Genomic DNA, 12,228 nt, shown 5'->3' with positions numbered 1-12,228 from the left:
GGAGTAACAGTCCGATTATGTTCTATTAGTTTGGTTCTGTGCGTTTTCTCTGGAGAGTAGAAAGGGCTGTATTTAGGAGCACTTAAAACTTCCAGCTCGTGGAAGAGAGCAGCTGCATTTATCGATAGGGTGATGAATCCTGACCCCTCCTCCTATTCTTCCTCCTCCTCTTCGCAAAAACATCTCTCGTGCAGGAGAGTGGGTCTGCCATGATAAAGAGAGACAGCACCCACAGCGATCCCCATTAGACAACGCGTCGAACAGGACGAGTCTGTCTCCCTCGCCGTTATTTGATCGGAGGAAAGCGAGACAGAGCGCGGGCACAATGCTGCCTCTCACTGCCGGCTCTCCCACAGCAGCATCAGCATCAGCAGCATCTTCCTCAGGCACATACCCGGGGTGCTGCTGATTCCTGCGGATCCGCGCTCTGCTGCTGTCACAAGCTCGGAAATGAAGAGAATGAACGTAAGCGCTTCGGAGTGTGTGTGTGTGTGTGTGTGTGTGTGCTGGTGTTTTTGCGCTGCTGCTGCTGCTGCTTCTTAATAACCGCTGGGTCGAAGACGCACGAGCTGAGGTTTGCGCGCGTGGACACGCATATTAGCGGACACAAACAGGATGTTATAGGTTCGAAAATCCAAATGCAACTTTGCGTCTTAGCGCGCGCTGTGCATGGTGTGTGTGTAGACTGATAGAGGTCCAAAAAAAAAAAAAAATCACTCAAATGCTCTGAAGGTTTTGTTCTGATTTGTTATTTAGCATTTTGTCTCATAGCCCAGTCCTATAGGGATGCTTTAAAACTGATTGTGGAAAGTAAGAATGTCATGTCATTGTATTTGGTGCACAGCATCCCCCAGTGAGTGTCTGAAGTGAAGATGTACTAAAAGTCAGTTTCAAACAGAAGAGAGGCATTTTAATGTTTAAAGCACGTGCGCACGCGCAATTTCTTTAAAATGCACGCAAAAGTGTGGAAACGACTGCAATTTTTCTTGGCTTTTCTTTTCTGTGTGCAGCCTCGCTGGAAGTCTTCCCCGATGTGGCCGTCCGGAGTGGGCAGCAGACTGCCGTGTCCTCGCGAGTCGGCGCTGCGCAGAGCTGCCATCAGCGGAAACGTGCTCGCGCTGCCGCCGTATCACGTGCCCACGGGCCGGAGCGTGCGCGTCTTCATCTGCGCCAACCCAGACGGTAAAGAGCAAAGCTCGCTCTAACCAATGACTCACGAGCCCTGGTGTGCGTGTGTGCGCGCCCGTGTGTAGAACCCCCCCCCCCCCCCCCCCCCCCCGAATCGTGAGTCGAGCTTGGCCTTAGATCTTTTCGATTTGTTGCCAGACTGAGTGCTGTCCCGTCTGATTGGGCTGTGTCCCACCCCCCATTTTGTTGCTTTTTCTCATCTCATCTCATTATCTCATAGCCACTTTATCCTGTTCTACAGGGTCGCAGGCAAGCTGGAGCCTATCCCAGCTGACTACGGGTAAAAGGCGGGGTACACCCTGGACAAGTCGCCAGGTCATCACAGGGCTGACACATAGACACAGACAACCATTCACACTCACATTCACACCTACGGTCAATTTAGAGTCACCAGTTAATCTAACCTGCATGTCTTTGGACTGTGGGGGAAACCGGAGCACCCGGAGGAAACCCACACAGACACATGCAAACTCCGCACAGAAAGGCCCTCGCCGGCCACGGGGCTCAAACCCGGACCTTCTTGCTGTGAGGCGACAGCGCTAACCACTACACCACCGTGCGGCCCCTTGTTGCTTTTTCATTAGTTTTATTTTTATGGTTTTAATATCCATCAGCAGCTGGCAAAATAAGAGTGTGGATCAGCAGCAGTTTCATTTCAACTTGCTACACTGCATCTACTGGATGACTAAAGCTTTTATACAGGGCCGTCACTAGGAATTACAGGTTGTTTTACAATCAGGGTATGCAAGCTAAAAATCACATTTAACACTTATTATCTTCAATATCAAAAGGCTTGACTAAATAAACTCGGTTGTTTATTGTAGCCCTGTGATAGCTCTATTTACCATGCAAAAAAAATTTGGTGATAACGTTATTTTTGGTGAATGTATGGCAATGTATGTCATATTTAGCAAAATTACTCGTGTCATTTAGAAAAAGTGCTTTTTTGACCACAGGTAGCTCCAAAAGGGATGCACTTACATCATTCTTTATACCATCTCATCTCATTATCTCATAGCCGCTTTATCCTGTTCTACAGGGTCGCAGGCAAGCTGGAGCCTATCCCAGTTGACTACGGGCGAGAGGCGGGGTACACCCTGGACAAGTCGCCAGGTCATCACAGGGCTGACACATAGACACAGACAACCATTCACACTCACATTCACACCTACGGTCAATTTAGAGTCACCAGTTAACCTAACCTGCATGTCTTTGGACTGTGGGGGAAACCGGAGCACCCGGAGGAAACCCACACAGACACATGCAAACTCCGCACAGAAAGGCCCTCGCCGGCCACGGGGCTCAAACCCGGACCTTCTTGCTGTGAGGCGACAGCGCTAACCACTACACCACCGTGCTGCCCCTTGTTGCTTTTTCATTAGTTTTATTTTTATGGTTTTAATATCCATCAGCAGCTGGCAAAATAAGAGTGTGGATCAGCAGCAGTTTTATTTCAACTTGCTACACTGCATCTACTGGATGACTAAAGCTTTTATACAGGGCCGTCACTAGGAATTACGGGTTGCTTTACAATCAGGGTACGCAAGCTAAAAATCACATTTAACACTTATTATCTTCAATATCAAAAGGCTTGACTAAATAAACTTGGTTGTTTATTGTAGCCCTGTGATAGCTCTATTTACCATGCAAAAAAAAATTGGTGATAACGTTATTTTTGGTGAATGTATGGCAATATATGTCATATTTAGCAAAATTACTTGTGTCATTTAGAAAAAGTGCTTTTTTGACCACAGGTAGCTCCAAAAGGGATGCACTTAAATCGTTCTTTATACCATAAAACAAATATTTGGTTCCATATCATTGGAAACATAGTTAAGTTTTAATGTTGAATGCCAGTAAGTTTTCAGACTATTTTGATCAAATTAGTATGTAATTGTGTCAAAAAAATGTCCTCTCCGAGACAGCTCATTTTTCAATATAAAATAACATATCTAAAATGATTATTTTCATCCTAAAATGTGGTCAAGATATTGGGACATAAATATTAGAGACAACTAACACAAAGCTTACAGCCTTATATTTAAAAGCACTATGGAAGTAGTGGATTCTGAATTGTCAAAAAAAAAATGTCCTCTCCGAGAATCACTTCATTTGCCCTGCTTAAAGCTACACTTAATCTTGTTATAATACAAACTATTCCACATGCCTATGTTCATATGTGTATTAATTTCCAAAAGTGCAGATTTGATAGTTTGTTTTTTTTTTATTTGAATTTTGGACCCCTGTGACACAAACTTTGTACCCTGATTGTAAAACAACCCTTTAGCTTTACTGGGGCACTGCCCCCCCCCGACACACACACACACACACACACACACACACACACACACACACACACACAAAATGCCCCCCCCCGCACTCACAATGCACCTTAACGTTCCTGTCCCCAACCTATGCAAAGTGGATAATTCTCATGCTTTCGTGGACGAAGTTATGTGAGGAATAGGTCAACGAGACAGAAAACACATCCCAGTCCCCAAAAAATGTATTGTTGGCATTTGGGCTTTTAATGCATGTTGATGCTAAACGTGTCACCTCAACTCTCACGATTCACGAACTTAGCTGGTTAGTTATGACTGACTAGCATATAGCCTACAACCTTAATCTTACCTCTCTCACCCTCCTCCTTATCTGTCACTGTTTCCCTGCCCCGTCTCTGCTTCGTGAGAAGAATTGTCTGATATCCATCTGGAAAAGTAATTTAATATCGTTTAATTCGATGTAGTTTAATGGGTTTGTTAGAATATGGTTTGCTTAGTTTTGTTGCAAAAACTTCGTGCTACCTTAACTCATCCAGAGCCCGTTCTCTGACTAAAGAGAACGAAAGAGTAGACTCATCTCTCCAGTAGGCTAAATGGACTCATGGCACGCCGCACGCACGCTATGTTTACAGTGAGAATCTCCCAGACCAATCAGAAAATTAGTTAGAAAGAAGAGGCTATAGAAGTTTGAAACACACTCTGTCCTACAGCTTACAGTAGATAAATGATCTGCCAAAAAAACTAGTTTGTTACGAAAATCTTTCAACATTTTCTTACTGGGGCACAGCTGATTTTTACTGGGCACGTGCCCCAGTAAAAAAGGCCTAGTGACGCCCCTGCTTTTATATATATATGGGTGGTGTAGTGGTTAGCACTGTCGCCTTACAGCAAGAAGGTTCTGGGTTCAAGCCCAGCAGTCGGCAAGGGCCTTTTTATATGGAGTTTGCATGTTGTCTGCGTGGGTTTCCTCCGGGTGCTCTGGTTTCCCCCAAAGGCATGCAGGTTAGGCTAATTGGTGGCTCTAAATTGACTGTGAATGGTTGTCTGTGTCTATGTGTCAGCCCTGTGATGACCTGGCGACTTGTCCAGGGTGTACCCCGCCTCTCACCCATAGTCAGCTAGGATAGGCTCCAGCTTGCCTGCGACCCTGTAGAACAGGATAAAGCGGCTAGAGATAATGGATGGATAGATATAAATTTAACTGACATTCAGACATATTGCTCAAAGAATATGCCAGTAATTTTAATCTGCAAGATATTTTACTTTAACTTTAACATTAACAAACATCTCATATTGTAGAAAAGCGTGTTGCATCGTCTTTCCACCTCTTAAAGGAGATACGCAGAACCTTTATTTTTAAATAAATTTCTGAGTGGATAGTATCTCCATCCTTGACTCTTGTATGCTGTATAAATGGGAATTTTAAAATATATATTTCTGAGCGTTAAAATCGACCGCAAAGTTGGCATTCAAGCTGCCCCGCTGATCCAGCCAGCCCTGAGTGCATGACGTCACAGCGGTAACCGGTTTTAAGGCCGAGGCCTTTTACAGCTATAGACCAAAGTCATATAAATAAAATTTTCTGGTGAAAGTAAGAAATCCCGTTACCGACTTGCTCAACTAAGACTGACTTCACTGATTGTGGGTTGACTCTCATTAAAACAGGATAGGTGTTATAACTTATGCAGCATACATGTACATGCATGCATTTTCACTGATAAAACCTAAAAGACTAATTAAATAATCAGATGAACTGAGACAATCGCATTCTGAAGCAAATTAAATAATCTGATACCGGTAACTTAAACACACAATGCAAGTTACATGTATTAATCTAAATGCAGGTAAACAACGTGTTGTTTTTGTTGTTTTTTATCCAAATGAGAGTCGGAGCTTACCCGTCTGTGTTCTCGCTTCTTGAAGGCCGATCTTGTGGCCGACTGTTTTGAAACAATCTGACTTTCAGTTGTTCGTTCAGTTCTCCGTTCATTCACTTCTTCCATGTAAGGGAGAGATGGCAGCGATATTCAGTTTAGAAATCAGACGGCTGCTCCACTCATTCTCCATTCTCTCCATACGGAGTACGCCGCCATTATTGCTTGGCTCAGGCAATTACTAAAACCCAGGACAGAACGGGATGTCACCAATTTTAGCAACAACTGCGGGGGGGTCACTGCCCGAGCGATATGTCCCGTCTCGTTCTGTCCCGGGTTTTACCAACAACCCTCGTCTCACTCCGGTAGAACTGGTGCAACTAAACTCACTTTCCTTTTAAAAAATAAAATAAAATAAATAATTTCCTTTTCTTGTAGTTTTATTTAATTGTTGATACTGCACCCTCTTTCAATACGGGCTTGTAGCCAACACTCCTCAACAGATCAGAAGTCTCGTACGAGTCTTCAGCAAAACGTGCAGAGCAGAGGAGAGAACAATTCATAGCCGTCCAATGTGCCCGTGAACTTCTCACAAAACGCATCCAAATCTTTGCAGTTTGAACATTCTTGAGCCATGAATGCAACATAAATCCACCTTCTGTCATGTTGCTGCACCGGCCAAAAACACATCTACGTGGCATGGTGATAAATTAGCTCAAAATGGAGGATCAGAGTTGCAGTCAGCTCTGTGTTTTAGTATAGCGGAAATGGCGATGAGACCGATAGACTTCCTGCTGTGACGTTACGGACATCAAGGTCATTCACTCAGACCGCTACCTATATAAATCACTTTAAATCATAAAAATTACTATATTAGATTTATTGTTAATGCTTAAAACTATTCCTGTGCCATTCTTGAGGTCTCAAGGCATTTATAAACGAAAGTGAGGCCATGGCTCTGCATATATGTTTTAAGACAAATATTCACAATTATAAAAGAAACCGCTGAGTTTTTGACATCATATCTTAAAAATGAAAGCAATGTTGCTTTTGTTCTGCAAGCACAGAACTCCAGAAGTACCAATAAACTGTGCTGAGGTTCACCAGAAGCAACATGATTCTATTTGGCCCTGTCCCAAACAGCACCCTAAACCCTGGCTTTCAAGTCTGCACTCTGGTGCAAGTGTTCACGAATAGATAGATAGATAGATAGATAGATAGATAGATAGATAGATAGATAGATAGATAGATAGATAGATAGATAGATAGATAGATAGATAGAGCAACTAGGACACAGCATCTGTTTACCTCTTCATACTATTCCAAGTTTTGTCAGTCCTCAACACTGACTGTATAAACATCTTATATTAATCTAGCAATAATGTAAATAAGTGTGTTACATCATCTTTCCACCTCTGAAGACAAATATTCACAATTATAAAATAAAATGACCATGAGTTGGCCTAGTGGTTAGTGTGTCTATCTCTCAACCGGGAGATCATGAGTTCTACTCATGGTTGGGTCATACCAAAGACCATCATAAAAATGGTACCTACTACCATCTGACAAGGTAACCTGCAATACAGATACAAGCGGGGAAGTCAAACTCTCACGGTTACCAGAGGACTAGCCCCCCACTGTAACCCTAGCTGTATAGGTGAGAGGCCAAGGGCTATAGAAACGGAGATTGGCGCCGCACCCATATACCTTAAAGAGCTGGTTCGTACTGGGACAGGAGACTGCCTGGGAAGACCAGATTCTGGTGTGAGAGGGACTTTGATAAAAGAAAATATTGAGTTTTTGACATCATATCTTCAAAATTAAAGCAAAGTTGCTTTTGTTCTGCAAGCACAGAACTCCAGAAGTACCAATAAGCTGTGCTGAGGTTCACCAGAAGCAATGTGATTCTATCCGGCCCTGTCCCAAATGGAACCCTAAACTCTGTCTTTCAAGTCTGCACTCTGGTGCAAGTGTTCAAGATTTATTTAAAAAAACAAACAACTGAGCAACTAGGACACCGAATCTGTTTACCTCTTCATACTATTCCAAGTTTTGTCAATCCCCAACACTAACTATATGAACATAGTCTATGCTAGACATGAAACATGGAATCAGAAACCCTAAAGGTTTTGTTTTTGTTGTTTTCCCTCTTACCCTTTGGGGGAACCCTTTTAAGTTCTATTCAGAAGCCTACAACAGAGTGCTCGTCTATGAGGGAAGGTTCCAACTATTTAATTATCCAAATAACACTTGTAAAACCTTTTCCTGAGAGTGTTGATTGGTACGTCTGTTAGCAAGGTTGCAGCATTTCCTTTATAATCCAGGAAAAGCCTTCAGTTTGTGTAGCAGGTTTTAGTAACAGAATATTATAATGACCTATTTTTAAAAAATGACATGATGTTGGGATGTTATGGATTGAGGTGCTTAGGTGGGTTACACTTCCGATCAAACATTCTCACCCCAAATATTTGCAAAATAGTTCAGAAGAGGTTGGAGAAAAACAGGAAACCCCACCCAGCAACTCTCACTCTTGTTGGTCAGATCAATGTGACTCACTTGCACAAGTAAAGTGCAAAACCCTTATTAAATGTATCACTGGACAAATAATTAGTAATGATTTCAGATGACGCTGAGAATACCACTGCATTGTGTTTCATTACGTGCAGCCTGAACAGTACATTGGACAGCCAGCTGTGTGTCATCACTATGATGATGACTGAACTACTGTGATAGCTGTCAGTGCAGTCATGCTGGGGAAAAAAAGCAATAAATATGGCACTGTAAGAAGAGCCAAAGCTGTTAGGACATAAAGCAAGGGCAATCCTAAAATAACCCTGCACTGGTTTGCGAAAAATCATTAGGGCCATTAGGGAAAAGGTGTTGGTAGTGTGAAAACTCAAAATGATGACTTAGCAGCAGAGTTATGAGAACCTGCATTTTTTTTTTTACTATTTAACCCCTTTGATGCAAAACATATGCACACCCCTTCTAATGCACAACATGGGTCAAAAATGACCCGCATTCATTTTCCAGGTTATTTCATGCTGACTGAGTTTTTCTTTGCTCTATCTTTTGAAATCAATTTATTTTATGATTGAATATTCCAAGTATTCTTTAAATATCTTGTTTTTAATTACCACAAATCATTAATTTAATTTTTTCTTTCCTACTTTATGAACAAAATACTTTTTATATTACTACACATGGGTCATCCAAGTGTGATTTAAAATTAAATGTCTTAATACTATAATAATAATAATAATAATAATAATAATTTGTTTCAAGTAATTACTTTAGCAGTGAATGGGGCCAGTTATTTATTTATTAACTATGTAGTTAGCTAAGCCAACTACAATAAAATTAGCTAACTAAAGTAGAATATGTCAGCAGCTCGGTAGCTAATAGTAATTACTTGTAACTTTCTGACAAGTAATCTACTCACTCTCAAGGTAACCTAAACATAATTTTTTTTCTAAGGTAATGTTAGAACAATTGAAAAACGTTACTTCCATGTATTAGATGGGCAAAGGGCGCTGTGCTGTGCTGAGCTGTGAAATGTCGGACACAAGCACAATTCACAGTTCCCACCAAACGCTGGAGTAAATGCATGCGGGTCGTTTCTGACCCATGTGTGTAAACTTGATGTAGAATTACAAAAGCTGTGCTTGTTCAGAGCAAGAAAGGAAAAATAAAAATGATGATTTGTGCTAAACAAAAACAAGATATTTACTGCATATTTGGAAAAGTAAATGACAAAATGAATTTATTTCAAAAGTATATCATAGAAACACTCAGCCATACATGAAATAACCTGGAAAATGAACGCAGGTCGTTTTTGACCCATGTTGTGCATTAGAAGGGTAGTGATACAAAAAGGGGTTTTATTCAAAAAGTAAGAAAGGAAAAAATAAAATAAGGATGTATGATGATCAAAAACAAGTTAATTGAGGAATACCTTGAATACTGAATGATGGACTTAATTTATTGCAAAGATATAGAAGATAAAAACTCAGCCGGGTCACTTTTGACCCATGTTTTGCATCAAAGGGTTAAAACAGATCAAATTTACTATAAACCAGCTCATACACTGCAACTTTGTTATACTAATGTTGAGCCATAAATGATTACAGTAACAAGGCATATATGACAAAATAACCAACAGCACAAAGCTAATTTTTCAGCTTGTGATTACAATAGAGATTTGGCAACACAAGCATATAAGGCATTCACTTATTTCTGTAGATTACATGCAATTTTTCTACAACCGCAAACCAGAAAAAGTTGGGACATGTATTGAAATTAAAACCGAAAAGAATTATTTGTAAATAATTTTTTGGCCTGTCTTGCACTCAAAACAATACAACAGCACATTATTTGATGTTTTACCTCATGAATTTTATAGTGGGTTTTTTTTTTTGGTTTGTTTTTTGGGGGGTTTTTTTGGTTTTTTAATGAACACATTTCAATTTTGATTCTTGCAACACATTTCAAAAAAGGTGGGACAGTAATGCATTTACCACTTTGTAACTTTGCCATTCCTTCTCACAACACTTAAAAGATGTTTAGAGACTGAAGGGACCAAGTGATTCAGCGTTTCAGATGTTATTTTGTTCCATTCTTCCTGCAAGCAGGTCTTAAGGTGTGCAACAGTACAGGGTCGTCATTGTCATATTTTTCGTTTCAAAATTCACCACACATTCTCTATTGGGGACAGAGGGGACAGACACCCTCTTCTTCCACAGCCATGCCTTTGTAATGTGTGCAGAATGTAGTTTTGCATTGTCTTGTCGAAATATCCCTGGTAAAGATGTCGTCTTGAAGGCAGCATATGTTGTTCCAAAATCTCAGTGTACGTTTCTGCATTAATGCTGCCATCACAGAAGTCTAAGGTACCTTTGCCAAGGGCACTGACACAACCCCATACCATGACAGACCTTGGCTTTTGGACTTGTTGCTGGTAATAGTCTGGGTGGTCCTTTTCATCTTTGGTCCAGAGCACACGGCGTCCATTTCTTACAAAAAAGACCTGGGATACTGGTTCGTCTGACCACAATACACATTTCCACTGTGTGATGGTCCATCCCAGATGCCTCTGAGCCCAGAGAAGTCAGTTAACATAAAGCTTCAGTTTTGCACAGTTAAGTTTTAACTGGTATTTGTGGATGTAACTTTGTATTGTACTCATGTGGTTATATCAGCTATAGATGAATGTTGGTTCTTGATTCAGTGCTGTGTGAGGGATCAGAGATCACGGGTATTCAGCTTAGGCTTGTGCCCTTACCCTTTATGCACCAAAATTCCTTCAGATTCCTTGAATTGTTTAATGATATTATGCACTGTAGAAGGTAAAATATCCAAATCCCTTCCTATCTTTCTTTGAGGAACATTGTTTTAAAACATTTCAATAGTTTTCTAACATATTTGGTGACAAACTGCAGATCCTCAGCCTATCTTTGCACCTCAAAGTCTAGGCCTTTCTTGGATATTGATTTTGTACCAAATCATGATTACAATCATCTGTTGACATCACCTGTTTCAAATCGCATCATTTAATTGTTTTACCTCATCACTAGCCCTAAATTTCCACATCACAACTTGTTTTGGAATGTGTTACAGGCCTGAAACTCAGGAATGGATGTATATTAACAAATGAAATGAAGCTGACCAGACAAAACATGAAATATCTTGGGTTCATACTGTCTGCAATGAAATACAAGTCAGTACAAATACAAATAAATTTAGAAGTCACTGCTTTCTTTTTCTTATTTGCATTTTCTATACCATCCCAGCTTTTTCTGATTTGGGGTTGTATAAAAGCAAAGTGTGTGTGAGTGATGCTCAGGAGCAGTATGTCACTCATAGGTATAAGCAATGCAAAAAGCCTGCAGCAGTAGATTTGACTCGGAGCTGTGGGAAGACCTTAAAATAGGGCTTCTAATCTGAGAGTAAACAAGGCAAAGAAAGGGCAGGTTAGGTGAGAAGGGAGAGAGACATCAAGAGAAATAGACAGGGGTCGTGAGATGAGAGTAAAACAAAAAGGAGTATGGGATAGCCTTACACTGTAACTAATAATAAACCTATAAATATGACACATAATTTTTTTTTTGGGGGGGGGTTGTCCACCAGCATTAGTGCTACATGTCAGTGGTCAAACAACCTTAACTTATCTTCACATCTGAGATTGGCTTTTAGACTTAAAATGGGTTCAGTGGTTATTTTCACCTGCGATGACCTGGCGACTTGTCCAGGGTGTACCCCGCCTCTTGCCTATAGTCAGCTGGGATAGGCTCCAGCTTGCCTGCGACCCTGCACAGGATAAGCAGTTACACATAATGGATGGATGGATGGCCATTGTCGTTTTTCTACTTCAATACAACTTTTCTAAAATTTGGCAAAGTTTCCCTTACATTTTGATAGCTGTCAATAACACATCTAATAATAGGAACACAGTCTCTGAGGCAACTCAGACTCTATAAACAGGAGCAAAATTGAATGATGTGGACCAACTACATCTAATTAATCAGGACAAGGAAGTATCTCTACTTACCTGCCAATCACATTGCTACTTAAATTAAAACCTGGCGGCGTTGGAGGAAACACTCAAACAAGTGACTATATTTGTCTGAAATTTGAGTTAAAACAAACTAGCTTTGGGGTGTCCTCACACTAGGTGTACCACACCTGAAGCACACTTGACCCCCAACTTCTGTTTCATTTGACGAGTGTGATTGTTGCATATCACGCTTGGGTGCGGTTCACTTGGACCACTTGGAAGAGATGCGCTTGGGTGCGATTCAGTTGGGCTCGTGCACAGTGTGATCACTAACTGCACAGAACGTGAACACTATAGCATACATTTTTCAATTAATTGGAGAACATTTGGG

General features: G+C 40.9%; 1 protein-coding gene across 1 annotated transcript in view; it reads left to right on the top strand.

Moving 5' to 3' along the window:
* The first annotated feature begins 450 nt into the window (after nucleotides 1-450).
* LOC132888570 (NACHT and WD repeat domain-containing protein 2) overlaps nucleotides 451-12,228 on the top strand; it is a 102,174-nt gene continuing 90,396 nt past the window's right edge. Inside the window, exons 1-2 of the mRNA XM_060924618.1 lie at nucleotides 451-465; nucleotides 1,011-1,182. Coding sequence (XP_060780601.1) covers nucleotides 451-465; nucleotides 1,011-1,182 — 187 coding nt within the window. The remainder of the gene's footprint in view (nucleotides 466-1,010; nucleotides 1,183-12,228) is intronic.

Source organism: Neoarius graeffei, chromosome 1 (assembly GCF_027579695.1).
Source record: "Neoarius graeffei isolate fNeoGra1 chromosome 1, fNeoGra1.pri, whole genome shotgun sequence".
Classification (NCBI taxonomy): domain Eukaryota; kingdom Metazoa; phylum Chordata; class Actinopteri; order Siluriformes; family Ariidae; genus Neoarius; species Neoarius graeffei.
Note: the sequence above shows the minus strand (reverse complement) of the source record. Positions and strands in the feature narration are given on the sequence as shown.